Raw genomic sequence first — 26,017 nt, 5'->3', positions numbered from 1 at the left:
CTCATGGCATCAGGTCAAACATGGACAAGGTAACCTCCTACTGATTACCACCTACCGCCATCCCTCAGCTGATGGGTCTGTATTTCTGCATGTTGAACACCACTTGGAGGAGGCACTGAGGGTGGCAAGTGCACAAAATGTACTCTGTGTGGGGGACTTCAATGTCTATCACCAAGTGCAGGACCACTACTGTCCGAGCTGGCCGAGTCCTAAAGGTCATAGCTGCTAAACTGGCTCTGCAGCAGGTGGTGAGGGAACGAACTAAAGGGAAAAACATACTTGACCTTGTCCTCAACAATCTGCCTGCCGCAGATGCTTCTGTTCATGAATGTATTGGTAGGAGTGACCACCGCACAGTCCTTATGGAGACGAAGTCCCGCCTTCACATTGAGGATAGCGCCCATCGTGTTTGTGGCACTATCACCGTGCTAAATGGGATAGATTTCGAACAGATCTAGCAATGCAAAACTGGGCATCCATGAGGAGCTGTGGGCCATTATCAGCAGCTGAATTGTACTCAACGACGATCTGTAACCTCATGGCAAACTGGCATATCCCCCACTCCAGTATTACTATCACGCCAGGAGTACAACACTGGTTCAATGAAGATTGCAGAAGGGCATGCCAGGAGCCGCACCAGACATACCTCAAAATGAGTTGTCAACTGGGTGAATCTACAACACAGGACGATTTGCGTGCCAAACTGCATAAGCAGCTTGCAGTAGTCACAGCTCAGCGATCCCATAATCAAAGGATCAGATCGAAGCTCTGCAGTCCTGCCAGATTCAGCCGTGAATGGTGGTGGACAATTAAACAACTAAATGGAGAAGGTTGCTCCACAAATATCCGCATCCACAATGATGGGGGAGCCCAGAACATCAGTGCGAAAGATAAGGCAGAAGCATTTGCAACAACTTTCAGCCAGAAGTGCCGAGTTGATTACCACCTACAGCATTACAGATGTCAGACTTCAGCCAATTCGATTCACTCCGCATGATATCAAGAAACGACTGAAGGCAATGGATACTGCAAAAGGCTATGGGTCCTGACAATTTTCCAGTAATGGTACTGAGGACCTGTGCTCCAGAACTTGTCGCACTCTAGCCAAGCTATTCCAGTGTAGCTACAACACTGGCATCTATGCAGCAATGTTGAAAATTTCCCAGGTATGTCCTGCACACAAAAAGAAGGACAAGTCCAATCCGGCCAATTACCGCCCCATCAGTCTACACTCAATCATCAGCAAAGTGATGGAAGGTGTCATCTACAGTGCCATCAAGCATCACTTCCTTAGCAATAACCTACTCAGTGATACACAGTTTGGGTTCTGACAAGGCCACTCAGCACGTGATCTCATTACAGCCTTGGTTCAAACATGGACAAAAGTGCTGAACTCAAGAGGTGAGGTGAGAGTGCCTGCCCTTGACATCCAGGCATCATTTGACTGAGTATTCCATGAAGGAGCACTAGCTAAACTGGAGTCAATGGAAATCACGGAGAAAGGTCTCTGCTGTTTGGAGTCATTCCTAAAACAAAGAAAAATGGTTGTGGTTGTTAGAGATCAATCATCTGAGCTCCAGGACATCACTGCAGGAGTTCCTCAGGGTAGTGTCCTGGGCCCAAACATCTTCAGCTGCTTCATCAATGACCTTCTTTCAATCAACGTCAGAAGTCGGGATGTTCGCTGATGATTGCGCAATGTTCAGCACCATTCGTGACTCCTTAGATACTGAAACAGTCCGTGTAGAAATGCAGTAAGACTTGGACCCTATCCAGGCTTGGGCTGACAAGTGCCAGGCAGTGACCATCTCCAACGAGAGAGAATCTAACCATCTCCCCTTGACATTCGATGGCATTATGATCATGGAATCCCCCACTATCAACATCCCAGGGGCTACCATTGACCAGAAACTGAACTGGATTAGCCATATAAATTCCGCAGGTGAAAAAGCAGGTCAGAGGCTCGGAATACCGAGGCGAGTAACTCACCTCCTGACTCCCCAAAGCCTGTCCACCATCTACAAGGCACAAGTTAGGTGTGTGAGGGAACGCTCTCCACTTGCCTGGATGGGTGCAGTTCCAACATCACTCAAGACGCTTGACACCACACAGGACAAAGCAGCCCAATTGATTGGCACCCCATCTACAAACATTCACTCCCTCCACCACAGATGCACAGTGGCAGCAATGTGTACCATCTGCAACATGCAGTGCAGCAACACACCAAGGCTCCTTAGACAGCACCTTCCAAACCCCGACCTCTACCAACTGGAAGGACAAGAGCAGCAGATGCAGGGGAACACCACCACCTGCAAGTTCCCCTCCAAGTCACACGCCATCCTGACTTGGAACTGTATCACCATTCCTTCAGTGTTGCAGGATCAAAATCCTGGAACTCCCTTCCTAAGAGCACTGCGGTGTAACTATCTCACATGGACAGCAGCGGTTCAAGATGGCAGTTAACCACCACCTTCTCAAGGGAAATTAGGGATGGGTAATAAATGCTGGTATAGCCAGTAACGCCCACATCCCATGAATGAATAAACGGTACATAATGCTTTGGATTAAAAGGGGTTAATTGAACCTGTTTGTTCAGTGACTGTGATTAATGTTAGTCTCAATGAAAACTAATTGTGTCACTGGAGGATCTTCATCTCATTTCAATAACTGACTGCTTTCAATGTGTCATCCCAAAGTGTCAGCGGGAGCATCACCGTCGGTACTAACAAGGATCAGCAGCTCCAGAGAGAGGAGTGGATCGGTCAGAATCTGAGAACATAGATTGGAACGCAACAACAATGGGTCAGAATTTAATAAGAATCGATTCGAATATTACAACAATGAGTCAGAATCTGAGAATAATAAATTGGAATGTTACTACATTGGACAGGAGTTTATCCGATTGGTTTGCCTTTTTTACTGCGCATTATGATTGGATAATATTACCTGATCAGATTTTTTGGGCACTGAAGATAATTCAATTCTTTTACTATCCCATCCTCGCTATTGTTGGTGTCACTGGTAAGTCTCTCTCACCGAATCTAATTATTACAGACTTTATGTCCTTTTCATTTCCTGTCTCATCTTTGCTGTTGTCAGGGTTCCTGTTCAGCCTATGTGTCCAGCTATTCAATGTAGTCGTGCTATTGTTATTTAAGTATTAGCAAGGTGGAAGTCATTGTTTTTAGTCCCCATCACAAATTCTCTTTCCACCGACTGCCATGCCCCTGTCATACCTGACACTGAAACAGACTGTTCATTACCTCACTTATGCCTTTGACCCCGAGCTGAGTTCCAATATGTATCCTGTCCTTCAAAAATCCTGCCAGCTGTCACCACCGGCATATCTTTCCCTGCCTTAGCAAATCTGCTTCTTAAACTACCATCCATGGCTTTGTTAAATCCAGACCCGACTATTCTAATGCTGCCCTGACAAGACTCCCGGTTACAAAACTTCATAAACCACAGCCAGTCGGAAACTCTGCTGCACATATCCCAACTTACACCAAATCCCACTCAGCCAACACTCATGTGCTCACTGACCTACGTTGGTTGCTGATCTGATAAAAGCACAGTATTAAAATTCTTATTCTTGGGTTAAAATCCCTGCATGACCCCACTCTTCCAAGTAGTTCCACTTCTGTTACCCATATTCCTGCAAAATGTTTCCCTCAAACAATTATCCTATTCACTTTTATAAGTGATTTATTTTCTCCCTCCGTATCTCTTGTTGACCTTAATTCTGGACTCCGTAGATCCACTGGTGCCAAGGCTATGACGATTATATATTTTTATATTGTGGGGATGCACTGACAGCCACTTATGACTTCTCGTGCATGCTGTTGCATGGTGCACTCGGCGTTCTGGCAGCATTGGCACACGTCTTTCAAACCTGGTCTGTGCATGTCCTCTGACCACCTGTGCTACTCACTTTCAGGCAAACATGTTTTCAGCAGCACAGGAACTCGCTCTAGTTTTATTCAAAATGACCAGTCATCCAAATTGCATGTGAGGGATTTTGAAAGACTTCTGCTAATGTAAAGTTGTGGGCGGTGCTATGGATGGTTTTCTGGAGGTTGTGTTGTAAGTTGCTGCAGACATTCAGGGAGGGCAGGAGATTTGGTGACTCAACTCTGGGCGAGGTATGGGGACTATAGTTACAGTGTCTCTGAGTCTGTAACATGACCAAGAAATGGTGCAGAAGCTGCAGAGAAGAGAAGCTCTGTAAAGAGAGGGGACAGGTGGAGAGGGGTTGGGGATGTGCCATGCCACCCCGGGATTAGCAGCAACACCTTTCTTTTTTTATTTTCTTTTATTCATTCAAGAGATGTTGCATCACACACCAGTAATGGCGCTAGCTGCCTGTGCACAGATGCTGAAGCCATTTTTTAAAAAGCTGCTAGCCCTACCAGCTTATTTAAATATTTAAATACAGAGTTAATAAAAGTAAAATAAATTCATTTCCTTTGTCCCTCTCCCAACACCAATGACAACTAAATAAATTATTTACCGCTTTTCTCCAAAACGGTTAACCATATAACCTTCCGCCCAACACCCCCCCCCCCCACCGCCTCCCCTCCCCCAGCCCCATCATCCGCCAGTATGCACAAACCTGCATCTACAACCCCTCTCATCGTCATACGACATCCATGACGCTAATTTGGCACCGTACCCCCAATTTCACTCTGAGAAATTTGCCTCCTCCCCCCGCCCGACCAATGAGGCACCTCATCCTCTCAGACGGGGATCTAAAGGTGCGGGACTACAGGCCACTGGGCCGGAGATAGAGAGCTCAATCCAGATGAGATATAAGTATACGTAAATCTATTAAGTATTTTAGTTTGCATATGCTGATTGTGATCCCTTCACTGAGAGATGGAGAGGTGCCAGTGAGCCTTACTACAGCTGGGATAATCAGTCTGGGACCAGCTAGCGCCGAGGTCTGTGGTAGGTCTCATCTGGGGACATCTTCAGGCCCCACCTCATATCCACGCTATGGATAAGGAAATATAGGGCTCCTTGAAATTCAGCCGTTGTTTTCAGTTGCTGTTCCAAACTCCATTCTCTAGCTACCGATTCCATCCCTCTTCCTGGCATCTGTGTGTGACTGTTCATAACCTTGGTCTCATATTTGACCCCAAGATGAGTTTAGGACCACATATATGCACAGTCACTAAAATGGCCTATTTCTACCTCTGTAACATCGCCTGACTTCGCCTCTGTGCTCAAAACCTTCATTCATTCCTTCATTCCCTTTCGGCTTGACCATTCCAATGTCCTCCTGCTGATCTCCCACAGTCTACAGCCTGTAAACTGCAGGCCATCCAAAACGTTGCTGCTGACGTGTTAACTCACAGTAACTCCCGTTCCCCTATCACTCCTGTGCTTGCTGACCTACATTGGCCATCGATTAAGAAACAGTTTGATTTTAAAATTTGCATCACCATTTTTAAATTCCTCCATAGCTTCACCACTGGATTTTATGGTACCCCCGAAGTGAGGTCAGAGGCGGGACCGACGGGTGATTGTGGTGGAGGGCCGATGGTCACCCCATCGTCAAGTGATCTTTCTGGGGACGAGATAGGCCGACGATGACATTACCGCCCAGCGGCCAAATGAGGCACTTTAATGGCCACTAAAGGGCCGCTTTCTGCCATCGCTTGGATCTAACCTATGGAGGGGGTACCTCTGCTATGTGGGGAGGGTATCTTGAAAAGTGTGGAACCCTCCATCGGGCTTGGGGCCTTTCCCTCTCCATGGGCAAACTGTGGCCAACGCAGCACCCTGACTGTGAAACAATGAACCTCCCAGGACACCCCTCCACCTGGACTTTAGGACCACCAGTTCCCCTCAGCAGGAGCTTCCGGACCTGTACCGTTGACCCCGTCTCAATCACGTGGGTCCACATTCTAGTGCAGGGCCTAGGTCCATGATCTCTGCAGTGCTGACAGTGACCAGACCTCCTGGCGACACTGCCTCACTAACCTGGAGTCCAGGGTGCAGCGCTGGGCCTGGGTCGAGACCTCTGCAGTACTGAAAGAGACAACCCCTCCTGGTAACCCCACTGCACACAACTTAAGTCAAGATTCCAGCACAGTGACTGCACCCAAGGCCTCTGCAGTACTGACATTGTTCACTCCTCCAGGTGAACGCACTGCACTCACCTTGAGTCCAGGTTCCAGCACTGTGACTGGGTCCAAGACCTCAGCAGGACTGACAGTGACCATGCTTCCTGGTAACTCTGCCTCCCTCACTGCGGTCCCAGGTTCCAGCACTGTGACTGGGTCCAAGACCTCTGCAGTCCAGTCAGTGACCACCCCTCCCGGTGACCCCAATGCACTCACCTTGGGTCCAGGTTTCAGTGGTGTGACTGGCACAAAAACCTCAGCAGTACTGACAGTGACAGCCCCTCCCGGTGACCCCACTGCCCTCACCCTGTGTCCGCTGTGAGGGGGTCCAAGACCTCTGCAGTACTGACAGTGACCTCCCCTCCTGGTGATGCCAATGCACTCACCTTGGGCCCAGGTTCCAGTACTGTGAGTGAGTTCAAGACCTCTGTAGTACTGACAGTGACCACCACTCCCAATGAACCCACTGCACTCCCCTTGGGCCCAGGTTCCAGCACTGTGACTGGGTCCAAGACCTCTGTAGTACTGACAGTGACCACCACTCCCGGTGAACCCACTGCACTCACCTTGGGCCCGGGTTCCAGCACTGTGACAGGGTCCAAGACCTCTGCAGTACAGACAGTGACTAGCCTTCCGGATGATCCCACTGCACACACATTGGTCCCAGTTTCCAGCACTGTGACCGCGTCCAAGACCTCTGCAGAACTGAAATTGACCACCCCTTCCGGTGAAATTACCATTTCTGCTGATCTGTTGGCCCTCTGATTGGCCAGCAGCTCTAGGAGGCAGGAATGCCATCGTCAAAGGGAAAGGGATTCCAGGCTCAGGTCACTGAGATAGCGGGCTGAATCCTGAAGTCCTGAAATCAGGAACAGCCTCTGCGCACTGCGAATTGAGTCAATTGTTTATGGATAGGCATAGGTACTATATTTTAAAGCGGTTACCCGCTCAACTAAATCAAAATTGCATATTGTCCGACCACAACAATGCAAGTTGACACTTTTCCCTCCGCCTGCATTTCTTTGTAAATGCACTGTTTCACCTTTACCACCTTGGTGGCGCCAGTTTTCCCTGGACGGGAAAGTTGAGGCACGTGAGTTCCAACCATCACACTGAACATCTGGAACTGCAGTCATATCGCTACAGTTTTCATTTTAACTCAGGCAAACAATTTATTTAAATATGTGAAGTCGGGTCCTGTCACAGAGCGGTGGAGGGTTTGTCACCAAGGTTCGCCACCACTGTGAATATCGGGCCTGGTAAACACGGCATTTCCTGGCGGGCTGCTGCCACACTAAACATCCATGCAATCTGCCACGGAGCACAATGTCGATAAAAGAACAAGATCCAAGTCAGAAAATCAACACAGGACTCTCTGGTGGACAGGCTGGATGGCACAAAAACGCCAAAGTGAGGATCCCCTCCTCTCTGGCCCGGTGCTGGGAATCCCGCCTCCTGCACATGTCCTTTTCCCATCTCTGTAATCTCCTCCTGCCTCACAATACACTAAGATATCTATTTTCATCTAATGGTGGCCTCTCGTACAACCCTAATTTTAGTGTCTTCGCCATTGGTGGCCATACCTTCAGTTGCCTGGGCCCTAAGATCTGTAATACCTTCTCCAAACGTCTCCAACTCGGTTTCCACATTTAAGCCATTCCTTAAATCCAGCTTTTCTCCATCTTACCTCCAATCTCCTTGTGTGACTTGGCGTCTTACTTTTGTTATATAATGCACCTGTGACGCATCTTGGGATCTTTTAATACATTAAAGGCGCAATATAAATGCATATTGTTGTTGCTTCGACACAGTCTACCCCCCTGTCTATGTCCTCTTGAATTCTATTGCCGTCTTCATCGCCCGTCACTATACTTCCACACTTCATGATTTCTGCAAATTTCAACATTGTGGTCTGATATCTGAAGTCTAAGTCATTAATGTATATCAGAAACATCAGTGATCCTCATACTGAAACCTGGGGAACAGCACAGTAAACATCCCTCCAGTCTGAAAAGCAGCAGCGTTCCTGGTACTGAACCCTCTAGAACAGCACTGTATACCTTCCCACAATCTGAAAAACAACAGCAGTGCTCCGAGTGCTGACCCCTGGGGAACAGCACTAGATACCTCGTTCCAGTCTGAAAAGGACAACAGTGATCCTCGTACTGAAACCTGGGGAACAGCACAGTAAACATCCCTCCAGTCTGAAAAGCAGCAGCGGTCCTGGTACTGAACCCTCCAGAACAGCGCAGTATACCTTCCCACAATCTGAAAAACAACAGCAGTGCTCCGAGTGCTGAACCCTGGGGAACAGCACTAGATACCTCATTCCAGTCTGAAAAGGACAACAGTGATCATAGTACTGAAACCTTGGGAACAGCACTGTGTACCTCCCTCCAGTCTGAAAAACAGCAGTGGTCCCAGTACTGAACCCTGGGGAACAGCACTGTATACCTCGCCCAAAGTGAAAAACAGCAGTGGTCCTTGTACAGAATTCTGGGGAACAGGACTGTAAACCTCACTCCAGTCTGAAAAACAGTATTGATCATAGCACTGAACCCTGGGATCAGCACTGTATACGTCCCTCCAATCGGAAAAACAGTAGTGATCCTAGTACTGAACCCTGGGGAACAGCACGGTATACCTCACTCCAGTCTGAAAAACAGCAGTTATGATAGTACTGAATCCTGGGGAATAGCAGTGTATACCTCACTCCAGTCTGAAAAACAGTAGTGATCCTAGTACTGAACCCTGGGGAACAGCAATGTAAACCTCCTTCCAGCCTGAAAAACAACAGTGGCCCGAGTAGTGAACCTTGGGGAACAGCACTGCATACCTCACTCCAGTCTGCAAAAAACAGCGCAGCTCCAAGTACTGAACACTGGGGAACAGCACTTTACATCTCACCCAGTGTCTGACAAACAGCATTTGGAACAGTATTGAGCACTGGGGAAGAGTGCTGTATACCTCCCTCCAGTCTGAAAAACAGCAGTGATCCGAGTACTGAAGCCTGGGGAACAGCACTGTCTACCTAACTCCAGTCTGAAAAACAGCAGTGATCCTGGTACTGAACCCTGGGGAACAGCACTATATACCTCCCTCTAGTCGAAAAACAGCGCTGGTCCTAGTACTGAACACTGGTAAACAGCACTGTACACCTCCCTCCAGTCCGAAAAACAGCAGTGATCCTAGTACTGTACCCTGGGGAACAGCAACGTGTACCTCCCTCCAGTCTGTAAAACAGCAGTGAACCTAGTACTGAACCCTGGGGAACAGCACAGTAAACCTCCCTCCAGTCTGAAAAACTGCAGTGAAGCAAGTGCTGAACCCTGGTGAATAGCACTGGATAGCGAACTCCATTCTGAAAGACAGCAGTGGTCCAAGTACTGAACCTTGGGGAACAGCACTGTACACTTACCACCGGTCCGAAAAACAACAGTGGCCCGAGTATTGAACCCTGGGGAACAGCACTGTATACCTCGTTCCAGTCTGCAAAAAACAGCGCTGGTCCTCGTACTGAACCCTGGGGAACAGCACTGTATACCTCACTCGAGTCTGAAAAACAGCAGTGATCCAAACACTGAAACCTGCGGAACAGCATTGGATAGCTCCCTCCAGTCTGAAAAGCAGCAGTGATCCTAGTACTGAACCCTGGGGAACAGCACTGTGTACCTCCCACCAGTCTGAAAAGGAAAGCAGTGATCCTCGTACTGAACCCTGGGGAACAGCACTGTATACCTCCCTCCAGTCTGAAAAGGACAGCAGTGATCCTAGTACTGAAAACTGGGGAACAGCACTGTCTACCTCCCTCCAGTCTGGAAAACAGCAGTGATCAAAGTACTGAACACTGGGGAACAGCACTGTATACCTCCCTCCAGTGTGAAAAACAGCAGTGATCCTAGTACTGTACCCTGGGGAACAGCACTGTATACCTCGACCAAACTGAAAAATAGCAGTGGTCCTTGTACCGAATTCTGGGGAACAGGCCTGTAAACCTCACTCCAGTCTGAAAAACTGTAATGATCCGAGTACTAAACCCTGGGGAACAGCACTGTATACTTCCCTCCGGTCCGAAAAACAGTAGTGATCCTAGTATTGAACCCTGGGGAACAGCACTGGATACCTCACTCCAGTCTGCAATAAACAGCGCTGGTCCTAGTACTGAACCGTGGGGAACTGCACGTTACACCTCCCTCCAGTCTGACAAACAGCAGTTGTAACATTATTGAACCCTGGGGCAGAGTACCGTTTCCCTCCTTCTGGTCTGAAAAACAGCGCTGGTCCTACTACTGAACCCTGGGGAACAGCACTGTATACTTCACTCCGGTCCAATAAACAGTAGTGATCCTAGTACTGAACCCTGGGGAACAGCACTGCAAACCTACTTCCAGTCTGAAAAACAGAAGTGATCCCAGTACTGAAACCTGGGGAACAGCACTGTATACCTCCCTCCAGTCTGAAAAGGACAGCAGTGATCCTAGTACTGAAAACTGGGGAACAGCACTGTCTACCTCCCTCCAGTCTGGAAAACAGCAGTGATCAAAGTACTGAACACTGGGGAACAGCACTGTATACCTCCCTCCAGTGTGAAAAACAGCAGTGATCCTCGTAAAGAACCCTGGGGAACAGCACTGTATACCTCGACCAAACTGAAAAATAGCAGTGGTCCTTGTACCGAATTCTGGGGAACAGGCCTGTAAACCTCACTCCAGTCTGAAAAACTGTAATGATCCGAGTACTAAACCCTGGGGAACAGCACTGTATACTTCCCTCCGGTCCGAAAAACAGTAGTGATCCTAGTATTGAACCCTGGGGAACAGCACTGGATACCTCACTCCAGTCTGCAATAAACAGCGCTGGTCCTAGTACTGAACCGTGGGCAACTGCACGTTACACCTCCCTCCAGTCTGACAAACAGCAGTTGTAACAGTATTGAACCCTGGGGCAGAGTACCGTTTCCCTCCTTCTGGTCTGAAAAACAGCGCTGGTCCTACTACTGAACCCTGGGGAACAGCACTGTATACTTCACTCCGGTCCAATAAACAGTAGTGATCCTAGTACTGAACCCTGGGGAACAGCACTGCAAACCTACTTCCAGTCTGAAAAACAGAAGTGATCCCAGTACTGAAACCTGGGGAACAGCACTGTATACCTCCCTCCAGTCGGAAAACAACAGCAGTGATCCTAGCCACAACAAAAACAAGAAATGCTGGAATCACTCAGTAGGTCTGGCAGCATCTGTGGAAAGAGATTCTGCCAGACCTGCTGAGTGATCCTAGTACTGAACCCTGGGGAACAGCACAGGAAACCTACTTCCAGTCTGAAAAACAGCGGTGATACTGGTACAGAACCCTGCAGAACAACACTGTATACCCCGCTCCAGTCTGAAGAGCAGCAGCTGTCCTATTATTGCACGCTTGGGATCAACACTGTGTACCTTCCCGAAATCTAGGAAAAACAGCAGTGCTCCTCGTGCTGAACCCTGGGGAACAGCACTGGATACCACCCTCCACTCTGAAAAACAGCAGTGGTCATAGTACTCAAAACTGTGGAACAGCACTGTGTACCTCACTCCAGTCTGAAAAACAGCAGTGATTCTAGTGCTGAACCCTGGGGAACAGCACTGTATACCTCACTCCAGTCTGAAAAACAACAGTGAACCTAATACTGAACCCTGAAGAGAGCACTGTTTCCGTCACTCCAGTCCGAAAAACAGTCTTGATCCTAGTACTGAACCCTGGGGAAGAGTACTGTATACCTCCTCCAAAATGAAATACTGCAGTGAACCAAATACTGAACCCCGGGGGAAGAGCACTGTATACCTCACACCAGTCCGAAAAACAGTATTGATCTAATTAGTGAACACTGGGGAACAGCACTGCATACCTGATTCCATTTAGAAAAAAAAACAGCAGTGTTCCAAACACTGAACATTGGGGTGCAACAATGTATACCTCCCTCCATTCTGAGAAATTAACAGCAGGGTTCCTTGTACTGAACAACGGGTGTTAGCACTGTATACCTCACCCCAGACAGAAAAGCAGCAGTGATCCGAGTACTGAACCCTGGGGAACAGCACTGTATACCTCCCTCCAGTCTGAATAACAGCAGTGATCCTAGTACTGAAACCGGGGGAACAGCACTATATACCTCCCTCCAGTCTGAAAAACAGTAGTGATCCTCGTACAGAACCCTCGGGAACAGCACTGTATACCTGATTCCATTCTGAAAAAAAACAGCAGTGTTCCAAACACTGAACATTGGGGTGCAACAATGTATACCTCCCTCCATTCTGAGAAATTAACAGCAGGGTTCCTTGTACTGAACAATGGGTGTTAGCACTGTATACCTCACCCCAGACAGAAAAACAGCAGTGATCCGAGTACTGAACCCTGGGGAACAGCACTGTATACCTCCCTCCAGTCTGAATAACAGCAGTGATCCTAGTACTGAAACCGGGGGAACAGCACTATATACCTCCCTCCAGTCTGAAAAACTGGAGGGAGGTATATAGTGGATATATCAAGATGGCTCCTGGGCTGGAAGCTCCCTCGGAAGCTCCCTTGCTGTTCAACTCTATCCATGGCCATCTGCTCCCATCCCTAACGTTTTCTCCCCCAATCTGCCCTCTTAAACTGTTTAAATTCCCCTGGCTCTTTAAATCAGTTCATTTTAGCCCTATCTAAAAGTTAACAGTTAGTTTAGTGTATGTTACCTGGGCCCACTGCCCTCCCCCAGCCACACCTGCTCTTTGTTTTGTCAATGAAATTGATCCGGATGAAACTGACGAGCACAGCTGTCGATACTTTAATCTCCGATCCTGCTGTCTTCACAGTCCAGAGTGTCTGCAGCCACGGCATGCGGTAAGTCCATTGAGGTGAAGAAGGAGCTGCGGGACCCGAGAGAAGTCCTGTGAAAAGGTGCCCCGAACACCCAAAACATCCACGAACGGCCCCCCCGGCCGCAACTTCAAAGCGCCCGCGGGAGATGGCTCGGAGAGCATCTGCAGCGCACTGTCGGCAATGCTGCATGCCTTTATTTAAACCACTGCAAAAAAAAAACCCTTAGCAAATGTAATCACCTCTAAGTCTGCCAAATGATGCTTCACCTCCCGAAGGACGTGGATGAGCTTTCCGGACGTCGATGGTGGGCACTGAGGAAATGGCTTATTACCTGCACCAGATTCCACCACCCCTCCCCCCCTTTACCCCCCTTCCACCCCCCCACCCCCGTCCCCTTCCCTGCTCCACCCTCTCAGCTCACCCCCTCACAACCCCGTCCCAGCCCGCCCCCCCCCTCGCACCATCTTCACCCCGCACCCCCTTCCCCTGCACCCCCCCCACTCCCTCCCTCTACCCCTCCCCCTTGCATCCCCTCCTCCCACCGGCACCATCCTACACCTGTGTAGGGGCCCCAACAACCCCACTGCCTTGTGGGCGTCTCGGGAGAGACCAAGGCTAAGGGAGTAAACCCTAACAGAAAATCCGGAGCGGAACCCCGTAGGCGCTCATGTGTCACCTTTGGCATGTTTCCGGCAGTTCCTGCAGCCATACTGGTGCCAAACGTCGTGTCCTGCACTCCTTTGGACCCCACCAGAAAGGCCGAGAGGGGGGTTTTGACGACTGGGCAACTCTCAACCTCCATAAATTTGCCCAGGCATGCGCCATGGAGAGGTCACTCCATAGTTGCCTCACAGCGACTAAAACAACATGGAAGGCAGCAGTTACGGGTTATAAGTCCAGATAAATTGGCGTAGAAACTGGGCGCCACGGGTTGCCTTTGTCGGTGGGAGAGGTCATTGCACCTCACTGGACAGCTACCGCCCGCCTCAAACCGGGCAGCCCCCGGTCAATAAGGTTCTGTCCCGCCACAGTCTGCCTGCTTCAATGGGTGCTTGGAGCTCAGGGTCATTGCCCGAAAGGTGGACTGATACACCGCACCAAACAACATGAATAAAGGAAAGAAGGTACCAGCCCTTCGCTTTGCAAGCTGGAACGTCAGAACTATGTGTCCTGGCCTGTCGGAAGACCTTACACAAATCAACGATTCTCGGAAGACCGCCATCATTAACAACGAGCTCAGTAGATTCAATGTGGACATTGCAGCACTTCAGGAGACTCGCCTCCCCGCGAGTGGCTCTCTAGCAGAGCAAGACTACACCTTCTTCTGGCAGGGCAGGGATCCTGAAGAACCAAGACAGCATGGAGTGGGCTTCGCCATCAGAAACTCCTTGCTCAGCATGATAGAGCCTCCCTCAAATGGCTCGGAACGCATACTGTCCATCCGACTGCTCACCACCTCTGGTCCAGTACACCTACTCAGCATCTATGCTCCAACACTCTGCTCCGCACATGAAGCTAAAGACCAGTTCTATGAGCAACTCCATAACATCATTAGCAGCATCCCCAACACCGAACACCTATTCCTGCTGGGGGACTTTAATGTCAGGGTTGGGGCCGACCATGACTCATGGCCCTCCTGACTTGGGCGCTATGGCGTTGGAAGGATGAATGAGAACGGGCAGAGACTGCTTGAGTTGTGTACCTATCATAACCTCTGCATCACCAACTCGTTCTTTCACACTAAACCCTGTCACCAGGTTTCATGGAGGCACCCAAGATCACGTCATTGGCACCAGCTAGACCTCATTGTCACAAGGCGAGCCGCCTTAAACAGTGTTCAAATCACACGCAGCTTCCACAGTGCGGACTGCGACACCGACCACTCCCTGGTGTGCAGCAAGGTTAGACTCAGACCAAAGAAGTTGCATCATTCCAAGCAGAAGGGCCACCTGCGCATCAACACGAGCAGAATTTCTCACCCACAGCTGTTACAAAAATTTCTAAATTCACTTGTAACAGCCCTTCAAAACACTCCCACAGGGGATGCTGAGACCAAGTGGGCCCACATCAGAGACGCCATCTAAGAGTCAGCTTTGACCACCTACGGCAAAAGTGCGAAGAGAAATGCAGACTGGTTTCAATCTCATAATGAAGAGCTGGAACCTGTCATAGCCGCTAAGCGCATTGCACTTTTGAACTACAAGAAAGCCCCCAGCGATTTAACATCCGCAGCACTTAAAGCAGCCAGAAGTACTGCACAAAGAACAGCTAGGCGTTGCGCAAACGACTACTGGCAACACCTATGCAGTCATATTCAGCTGGCCTCAGACACCGGAAACATCAGAGGAATGTATGATGGCATGAAGAGAGCTCTTGGGCCAACCATCAAGAAGATCGCCCCCCTCAAGTCTAAATCAGGGGACATAATCACTGACCAACGCAAACAGATGGACCGCTGGGTTGAGCACGACCTAGAACTGTACTCCAGGGAGAATGCTGTCACTGAGACTGCCCTCAATGCAGCCCAGCCTCTACCAGTCATGGATGAGCTGGACATACAGCCAACCAAATCGGAACTCAGTGATGCCATTGATTCCCTAGCCAGCGGAAAAGCCCCTGGGAAGGACAGCATTACCCCTGAAATAATCAAGAGTGCCAAGCCTGCTATACTCTCAGCACTACATGAACTGCTATGCCTGTGCTGGGACGAGGGAGCAGTACTCCAGGACATGCGCGATGCCAACATCATCACCCTCTATAAAAACAAAGGTGACCGCGGTGACTGCAACAACTACCGTGGAATCTCCCTGCTCAGCATAGTGGGGAAAGTCTTTGCTCGAGTCGCTCTGAACAGGCTCCAGAAGCTGGCCGAGCGCGTCTACCCTGAGGCACAGTGTGGCTTTCGTGCAGAGAGATCGACTATTGACATGCTGTTCTCCCTTCGTCAGATACAGGAGAAATGCCGTGAACAACAGATGCCCCTCTACATTGCTTTCATTGATCTCACCAAAGCCTTTGACCTCGTCAGCAGACGTGGTCTCTTCAGACTACTAGAAAAGATCGGATGTCCACCAAAGCTACTAAGTATCATCACCTCATTCCATGACAATATGAAAGGCACAATTCAACATGGTGGCTCCTCATCAGAGCCCTTTCCTATCCTGAGTGGTGTGAAACAGGGCTGTGTTCTCGCTCCCAGACTTTTTGGGATTTTCTTCTCCCTGCTGCTTTCACATGCGTTCAAATCCTCTGAAGAAGGAATTTTCCTCCACACAAGATCAGGGGGCAGGTTGTTCAACCTTGCCCGTCTAAGAGCGAAGTCCAAAGTACAGAAGTCCGCATCAGAGAACTCCTCTTTGCTGACGATGCTGCTTTAACATCTCACACTGAAGAGTGCCTGCAGAGTCTCATCGACAGGTTTGCGGCTGCCTGCAATGCATTTGGCCTAACCATCAGCCTCAAGAAAACGAACATCATGGGGCAGGATGTCAGAAAAGCTCCATCCATCAATATTGGCGACCACGCTCTGGAAGTGGTTCAAGAGTTCACCTACCTCGGCTCAACTATCACCAGTAACCTGTCTCTAGATGCAGAAATCAACAAGCGCATGGGTAAGGCTTCCACTGCTATGTCCAGACTGGCCAAGAGAGTGTGGGAAAATGGCGCACTGACACGGAACACAAAAGTCCGAGTGTATCAGGCCTGTGTCCTCAGTACCTTGCTCTACGGCAGCGAGGCCTGGACAAAGTATGCCAGCCAAGAGCGACGTCTCAATTCATTCCATCTTCGCTGCCTTCGGAGAATACTTGGCATCAGGTGGCAGGACTATATCTCCAACACAGAAGTCCTTGAAGCGGCCAACACCCCCAGCTTATACACACTACTGAGTCAGCGGCGCTTGAGATGGCTTGGCCATGTGAGCCGCATGGAAGATGGCAGGATCCCCAAAGACACATTGTACAGCGAGCTCGCCACTGGTATCAGACCCACCGGCCGTCCATGTCTCCATTATAAAGACGTCTGCAAACGCGACATGAAATCGTGTGACATTGATCACAAGTCGTGGGAGTCAGTTGCCAGCATTTGTCAGAGCTGGCGGGCAGCCATAAAGACAGGGCTAAATTGTGGCGAGTCGAAGAGACTTAGTAGTTGGCAGGAAAAAAGACAGAGGCGCAAGGGGAGAGCCAACTGTGCAACAGCCCCAACAAACAAATTTCTCTGCAGCACCTGTGGAAGAGCCTGTCACTCCAGAATTGGCCTTTATAGCCACTCCAGGCGCTGCTTCACAAACCACTGACCACCTCCAGGCGCGTATCCATTGTCTCTCGAGATAAGGAGGCCCAAAAGAAAGAAGAAGTCTGAAAAACAGTAGTGATCCTCGTACGGAACCCTCGGGAACAGCACTGTATACCTAACTCCAGTTGGAAAAGCAGCAGTGGTCCATTTACTGAACCATGGGGATCAGCACTGTATACCTCCCTCCAGTCTGAAAAGAACAGCAGTGATCCTAGTACTGAATCCTGGGGAACAGCTCAGTAAACCTACTTCCAGTCTGAAAAACAGTGGTGATACTGGCACAGAACCCTCCAATACAATACTGTCTTCCGCCCTCCAGTCTGAAAAGCAGCAGCTGTCCTATTATTGAACCCAGGGGATCAGCACTGTATACCTTCCCGCAAACCAGAAAAAACAGCAGTGCTCCAAGTGCTGAACATGCGGAACAGCACTGGATAACACCCTCCAGTCTGATAAACAGCAGTGCTCATAGTACTGTAACCTGGTGAACAGCACTGCATACTTCCCTCGAATTTGAAAAAAACGGCACTGGTCCTGGTAATGAACACTGGGGCAAAGCACTTTTCCCTCCCTCCTGTCTAAAAAAACAACAGTTGTCCCTCTATTGAATTGTGGGGAAGAATGCAGTATACCTCCCTCCAGTCTGAATAACAGCAGTGAACCTAGTACTGAATCCTGGGGAACAGCACTGTATACCTCCCTCCAGTCTGAAAAAACAGTAGTGATCCTGGTACTGAAACCTGGAGAACAGCACTGTATACCTCTCTCCAGTCTGAAAAACAGTCGTGATCCTAGTACTGAAACCTGGGGAAAAGCAGCGCATACCTCACTCCAGTCTTAAAAACAGTAGTTATCCGAGTACTGAACCCTGGGGAACAGCACAGTAAACCGCCTTCCAGTCTGCAAAGCAGCGGTGATCCTTTCATTGAACCCTGGGGAACAGCACTGTATCCCTCTCTACGGTCCGAAACACTGTAGTGATCCTCGTACTGAACGCTGGGGAACAGCACTGTCTACCTCACTCCAGTCTGATAAACAGCAGTGATTCTACTACTGAACCATGGGGAACAGCACTGTAAACCTCACTCCAGTCTGAAAAACAACAGTGAACCTAAAACTGTACCCTGAGGAAGAGTGTATACAGCACTGTATACCTGATTCCAGTCTGAAAAAACAGCAGTGTTCCAAACATTGAACCTTGGGGTGCAACAATGTATACCTCCCTCCAGTCTGAGAAAAAAAACAGCAGGGTTCCTTGTACTGAACAATGGGTGTTAGCACTGTATACCGCAACCCACTCAGAAAAACAGCAGTGATCCTAGTACTTTAACCTGGGGAACAGCACTGCATACTTCCCTCGAATTTGACACAACGGCACTGGACCTCGTACTGAACACTGGGGCACAGTACCTTTCCCTCCCTCCTGTCTAAAAAACAACAGTTGTCCCAGTATTGAACTGTGGGGAAGAGTGCAGTGTACCTCCCTCCAGTCTGAAAAACAGCAGTGATCTTGGTACTGAAACCTGGGGAACAGCAATGTTAACATCTCTCCAGTCTGAAAAGCAGCAGTGATCCTAGTACTGAACACTGGGGAACAGCACTGAATACCTCCCTCCAGTCTTAAAAACAGCAGTGATCCTGGTACTGAAACCTGGGGAACAGCACTGTATACTTCTCTCCGGTCCGAAAAACAGTCGTGATCCTAGTACTGAACCATGGGGAACAGCACTGTATACTTCTCTCCGGTCCGAAAAACAGTCGTGATCCTAGTACTGAAACATGGGGAACAGCACTGTATACCTCCCTGGAGTCTGAGAAGCAGCAGTGGTCCCAGTACTGAGCCCTGGGGAACATCACAGTAAATCTCCTTCCAGTCTGATAACCAGAGGTGATACTGGTACAGAACCCTCTGGAACAACACTGTATGCCGCCCTCCAGTCTGAAAAGCAGCAGCTGTCCTATTATTGAACCCAGGGGATCAGCCCTGTATACCTTCCCGCAATCGAGAAAAAAACAGCAGTGCTCCCAGTGCTGAACCCTGGGAACAGCAATGGATACCTCCATCCAGTCTGAAAAGGACAGCAGTGATCAAAGTACTGAAACCTGGGGAACAGCACTGTGTACCTCCCTCCAGTCTGACAAACAGCAGTGATCCGAGTACTGAACCCTGGGGAACAGTACTGTAAACCTCCCCCAAACTGAAAAACTGCAGTGAACCTAATACTGAACACTGGGGAACAGTACTGTACACCTCCCCCAAACTGAAAAACTGCAGTGAACCTAATACTGAACCCTGGGGAACAGTACTGTAAACCTCCCCCAAACTGAAAACTGCAGTGAACCTAATACTGAACACTGGGGAACAGCACTGTATCCCTCCCTCTGGTCCGAAAAACAGCAGTGATCCCAGTACTGAACACTGGGGAACTGCACTTTACACCTCCCTCCAGTCTGACAAACAGCAGTTGCAACAGTACTGAACCCTGGGGAAGAGTACTGTATCCCTCCCTCTCGTCTGAGAAACAGCGCTGGTCCTAGTGTTGAACCCTGGGTTGCAGCACTGTATACCTCCCTCCAGTCTGAAATACAGCAGTGGTCCTGGTACTGAACCCTGGGGAACAGCAGTGTATACCTCACTCCTGTCTGAAAATTAGCAGTGAACCTCGTACTGAACCCTGGGAAACAGCACTGTCTACCAACCGCCAGTCTGAAAAACAGCAGTGAAACGAGTACTGAACAATGGGGAACAGCACTGGATACCCCTCCAGTCTGAAAATCAGCAGTGGTCCAATTACTGAACCCTGGGGAACAGCACTGTATACCTCACTCCAGTCTGAAAAACTGCAGTGAACCTAATACTGAACCCTGGGGAACAGTACTGTATACCTCCCTGTAGTCGGAAAAGCAGCAGTGGTCCATTTACTGAACCAAGGGGATCAGCACTGTATACCACCCTCCAGTCTGAAAAGAACAGCAGTGATCCTAGTACTGAACCCTGGGGAACAGCACAGTAAACCTACTTCCAGTCTGAAAAACAGCGGTGATCCTAGTACAGAACCCTCTAGAACAACACTGTATACCTCCCTCCAGTCTGGAAAGCAGCAGCTGTCCTATTAATGAACCCTTGGTATCAGCACAGTATACCTTCCCGCAATCTAGAATAAACAGCAGTGCTCCGAGTGCAGAACCCTGGGGAAGTGCACTGGATACTTCCCTCCAGTCTGAAATACAGCAGCGGTCATAGTACTGAAACCTGGGGAACAGCACTATATACCTCACTCCAGTCTGAAAAACAGCAGTGATTCCAGTACTGAACCCTGGGGAACAGCACTGTTTACCTCACTCCAGTCGGAAAAACAGTATTGATCCTGGTACTGAACCCTGGGGAACAGTGCTGTAAACCTCCCCCAAACTGAAAAACTGCAGTGAACCTAATGCTGAACCCTGGGGAACAGCACTGTATACCGCCCTCCAGTCCGAAAAACAGCAGTGATCCCAGTACTGAAACCTGGGGAACAGCACTGTATACCTCCCTCCAGTCTTAATACCAGCTGTGAGCCAAGTACTGAACCATGGGGAATAGTACTGTATACCTTCTCCAAAATGAAAAACTGCAATGAACCAAATACTGAACCCTGGGGAAGAGCACTGTATACCTCACTCCAGTCTGAATAAAACAGCCGTGTTCCAAACACTGAACCTTGGGTTGCAACAATGTATACCTCCGTCCAGTCTGAGAAAAAAGCAGCAGGGTTCCTTGGACTGAACAACGGGTGTTAGCACTGTATACCGCACCCCAGACAGAAAAACAGCAGTGATCCTGGTACTGAACCCTGGGTAACAGTACTGCATACTTCCCTCGAATTTGATAAAACGTCACTGGTCCTAGTACTGAACACTGGGGCACAGCATTTTTCCCTTTCTCCTCTCTAAAAAACAACAGTTGTCCCAGAATTGAATCCTGGGGAACAGCACTGTATACCTCTCTCCAGTCTGAAAAACAGCAGTGAACCGTGACCTGAACACTGGGGAACAGCACTGAACACCTCAGTCCAGTCTGAAAAAAAACAGCAGTGTGCCGAAGACTGAACCCTGGGGAAAAACATTGTATACCTCCCTCCATTCTGGAAAAATACAGAAGTGTTCCTAGTACTGAATCCTGGGGAACAGCACTTTATACCTCTCTGCAGTCTGAAAAGCAGCCGTGATCCTGGTACTGAACCCTGGGGAAAAGCACTGTATAGCTCCCTCCAATCCGAAAAACAGTATTGATCCTAATACTGAAACCTGGGGAACAGCACTGTACACTTCTCTCCGGTCCGAAAAACTGCAGTGATCCGAGTACTGAACCGTGGTGAACAGCACTGTATCCGTGCTTCCGGTCCGAGAAACAGGAGTGATCCTGGTACTGAACCCTGGGGAACAGCACTGTATCCCTCCCTCTGGTCCGAAAAGCAGCAGTGATCCTAGTACTGAACACTGGGGAACTGCACTTTACACCTCCCTCCAGTCTGACAAACAGCAGTTGCAACAGTACTGAACCCTGGGGGAGAGTACTGTATCCCTCCCTCTCGTCTGAGAAACAGCGCTGGTCCTAGTACTGAACCCTTGGTTGCAGCACTGTATACCTCCCTCCAGTCTGGAAAACAGCAGTGAAGCTAGTACTGAACAATGGGGAACAGCACTGGATACCCCTCCAGTCTGAAAATCAGCAGTGGTCCAATTACTGAACCCTGGGAACAGCACTGTATACCTCACTCCAGTCTGAAAAGTAGCAGTGATCCAATTACTGAACCCTGGGGAACAGCACTGTATACCTCCCTCCGGTCTGAAAAGCAGTAGTGAATCTCGTACTGAACCCTGGGGAACAGCACTGCAAACCTCCTTCCAGTCTGAGAAACAGTAGTGATCCTAGTACTGAACCCTGGGGAACAGCACTGTATACCTCGCTGCCGTCTGAAAAACAGTACTGATCGTAGTACTGAAACCTGAGGAACAGCACTGTATACTTCCCTCCGGTCCGAAAAACAGTAGTGATCCTGGTACTGAATCCTGGGAAACAGCACTGAATACCTCCCTGGAGTCTGAAAAGCAGCAGTGGTCCATTTATTGATCCATGGGGATCAGCACTGCATACCTCACTCCAGTCTGAAAAGAAAAGCAATGATCCTAGTGCTGGACCCTGGGGAACAGCACAGTAAACCTCCTTCCAATCTGAAAAACTGCGTTGATACTGGTCCAGAACCCTCCAGAACAACACTGTATACCGCCCTCCAGTCTGAAAAGCAGCAGCTGTCCTATTATTGAACAATGGGGATCAGCACTGTATACCTTCCCCTATCTCGAAAAAGCAGCAGTGCTCCTTGTGCTGAACCCTGGGGAACAGCACTGGATACCTCCCTCCAGTCTGAAAAACAACAGTGATCCTAGTACTGAATCCGGGGGAACAACACTGGATACCTCTCTCCAGTCTGAGAAGGACAGCAGTGATCATAGTACTGAAACCTGGGGAATAGCACTGTCTACCTCCCTCCAGTCTGAAAAACAGCAGTGATCCAGTACTGAACCCTGGGGAACAGCAGTGTATAACTCCCTCCAGTCAGTAAAACAGCAGTGGTACCAGTATTGAGTCCTGGGAAACAGTACTATATACCGCACTCCAGTCTGAAAAACAGCAGTGGTACCAGTATTGCGTCCTGGGAAACAGTACTATATACCGCACTCCAGTCTGAAAAACAGCAGTGGTACCAGTATTGAGTCCTGGGAAACAGTACTATATACCGCACTCCAGTCTGAAAAACAGCAGTGGTCCAAGGACTGAAACCTGAGGAACAGCACTTTATACCTATTATTGCTTTGAAATAATTGAATTCCGTGCTGCCTGTCACAAGTGAGGGAATCTCTCAGTCAGTCCAACATCTAACTTTTTATACAAGAGCAAAGTGCTGCAGCTGCTGCAAATCTGAAATAAAAACAGAAAAAGCTGGAAATAGTCAGCAGGTCTGGCAGCATCTCTGGAGAGAGAAACCGAGATAATATTTCATTTAAGTGACCCTTAATCAGAACTGGGACAGATTAGATATGGAATCAATTTTTAAACTAAACAGCGAAAGGAGGGAGAGGGAGGATTATGTTTAACAATTTCGGTATCATCCTTTTGTTACTTAATCTCTCCTGCCTTCCACCATATCGTAGACCATCCCGTTTGTTCTTTCACTCTCAATCATGTTAATACATTACTGGATACAGGAACATATTTGTTAAACTCAATAAGTCCTCAATCGAACTGTTAACTTTGCTCCAGCCTGATGTATAATTTCTCTGTTTATTTCCCTTCCTCACAGTTAACTTGCTGACGATTGGGATCCTGTCTCGGGGAAAGTGCGGTCTATCCAAATGTGTCACTTGTTACCTGGTGGCCATGTCAGCGGCGGATCTACTGGTCATTATCCTGGACCTGATTTTGAGGCACATTCCGATTGTTTATAAGGAACAGTTTCAGTTCCTGCGGTCCATCCCCGTGTGTAATATTCACGCCATCCTGCTTTATGCAGCCACAGACGGTTCTGTCTGGTTCACCGTCACTTTCACCTTTGATCGATTTGTGGCCATTTGTTGCCAGAAGCTGAGCAGTAGATATTGCAGTGAGAAAATGGCGTCTGTGGTACTTGGAGCCGTGACTGTGCTGAGCTGTTTAAAGAACATCATCTGGTATTTTATGTTAACAGGTCCTTATGGACTGATTAACATGCCCTGGTTTTGTGATGCAACACCGGATGTTCTGCTTTCTCGGGTTTGGGGAACAATCCGGTTGCTCCACAACATTCTAACTCCTGGGCTCCCATTTGTGTTGATCCTGCTGCTCAATGCTCTCACCGTCAGACACATTTCAGTGAGCAGCAGAGGACGCAGGAGACTCCGAGATCACAGCACTGGGAAGAGTCGAAGAGATCCAGAGATGGAGAGTCGAAGGAAATCCATCATTTTACTGTTAGTTATCTCGCTGAATTTCATCCTGTTATGGGCAGCGTTAATGGTGTATTCAATATGGTTCCGGATGTGGTTTTTGGACACTACATTTGCTTATCCACATGTTTTCCTGCAGGAATTGGGCTTCATGCTGCAGCTCCTGAGTTGCTGCACAAACACTACTATTTATGCGGTGACCCAAACTCGGTTCAGAGAGCAGTTGAAGAATGTGCTGAAATATCCCTTTACTGCAATTGTTCAATTCATTGGATGATGAAAGAAACTGATTGACCATTTCCAGCAGCCGGGGGGTCGACAGTCGCTGTGGTGAGGGGAGAGTTCGGCTGGGCCTGTCGTGATGGCGAAAGGCGGTGACCGTACCTGTAGTACTGATGCCACAGGGATTGGGGCCTAGCCTGTTGCTATGGTGACAAAGCAGCGCGGGGTCTGCCGCTGTGGTGTGAAAGTGGGGCAGGGCCCACCACTATGGTGACAAAGCGGGGCGGGGCCTATCACTGTGGTGACAAAGCTGGACGGGCCGATCAATATGGTGAACAAGGGAGGCGGGCCCTATCGCTATGGTGAATGATGCTGGTGGGGCCTGAGCCCATTCGTAAAGTTGAGTATTCGCTATTTTGGTGGGGAGGTGGGTGTCGGGCCTCATTCACATGGGGACGGGCAGACGGGGCGAGTGCGGTTCCCCGTGGTTATCAGACATGGGGTTTTAGCCTGTTCCCATGGTGACACTACACTGGAAAGATCGAAGTGCCTGACCACTGGCGGCCCCACCCACCACGATCAGCATCAGCAGCGGCCCCACCCTTCACCCTCAGCATCAGCAGCGACCCCGCCCAGCACCCGCAGCATCAGCAGCGACCCCGCCCAGCACCCTCAGCATCGGCCGCGGCCCCACCCGCGACCCTTCAGCAATGGCAGCCGCCCAACCCACCACCTCTGCATTGGTAGTGGTCCCACCCTCCACCTACTGATTGGCAGCGGCCCCACCCTCCACCCTCAGCATCGGCAGCGACTCCACCCACCACCCTCAGCATCGGCAGCGGCCCCACCCACCACCCTCAGCATCAGCAGCGGCCCCACCAACCACCCTCTGCATTGGTAGTGGTCCCACCCTCCACCCTCAGCATCGGCATCGGCCCCACCCACCATCCTCAGCATCGACAGCGGCCCCACCCACCACCCTCAGCATCGGCAGCGACTCCACCCACCACCCTCAGCATCGGCAGCGGCCCCACCCACCACCCTCAGCATCAGCAGCGGCCCCACCAACCACCCTCTGCATTGGTAGTGGTCCCACCCTCCACCCTCAGCATCGGCATCGGCCCCACCCACCATCCTCAGCATCGACAGCGGCCCCACCCACCACCCTCAGCATCGGCAGCGACTCCACCCACCACTCTCAGGATAGGCAGCGGCCCCGCCCAGCACCCTCAGCATCGGCAGCGGCTCCGCCCACCACCCTCAGCATAAGCAGCGGCCCTACCCTCAGCATCGGCAACGGCCCCGCCCACCACCCTCACCAACAGCAACGGCCCCGCCCACCACCCTCAGCATCAGCGGTCGCACCGCCCAGTACCCTCAGCAGAGTCAGCAGCGGCACCGCACTGGACCCTCAGCATGAGGAGCGGCCGCGCCCACCATCCTCAGCATGAGGAGCGGCCCCGCCCACCACCCTCAGCATGAGGAGCGGCCGCGCCCACTACCCTCAGCATGAGTAGCGGCCCCGCCCACCACCCTCAGCATGAGGAGCGGCCACGCCCACTA

General features: G+C 49.9%; 1 protein-coding gene across 1 annotated transcript; it reads left to right on the top strand.

Annotated features, from left to right (window-relative positions):
- The first annotated feature begins 2,840 nt into the window (after positions 1-2,840).
- On the top strand, positions 2,841-24,509 carry LOC137360359 (probable G-protein coupled receptor 139). Its single transcript, XM_068025821.1, has 2 exons — positions 2,841-3,021; positions 23,611-24,509. The coding sequence occupies exons 1-2, from the start codon at positions 2,841-2,843 to the stop codon at positions 24,507-24,509; spliced, it is 1,080 nt and encodes a 359-aa protein (XP_067881922.1).
- The last annotated feature ends 1,508 nt before the right edge of the window (positions 24,510-26,017 follow it).

The sequence above is a fragment of the Heterodontus francisci genome, unplaced genomic scaffold (genome assembly GCF_036365525.1).
Source record: "Heterodontus francisci isolate sHetFra1 unplaced genomic scaffold, sHetFra1.hap1 HAP1_SCAFFOLD_188, whole genome shotgun sequence".
In the NCBI taxonomy this organism is placed as follows: domain Eukaryota; kingdom Metazoa; phylum Chordata; class Chondrichthyes; order Heterodontiformes; family Heterodontidae; genus Heterodontus; species Heterodontus francisci.
This window is presented reverse-complemented; position numbering and strand designations above follow the sequence as displayed.

Excerpts from the sequence above, each read along its gene's own strand:
- LOC137360359 (XM_068025821.1), top strand. The coding sequence starts at position 2,841 with ATGAGTCAGAATCTGAGAATAATAAATTGGAATGTTACTACATTGGAC. Across the intron at positions 3,022-23,610 it reads CGCTATTGTTGGTGTCACTG|TTAACTTGCTGACGATTGGG; the intron begins GTAAGTCTCTCT and ends CCTTCCTCACAG.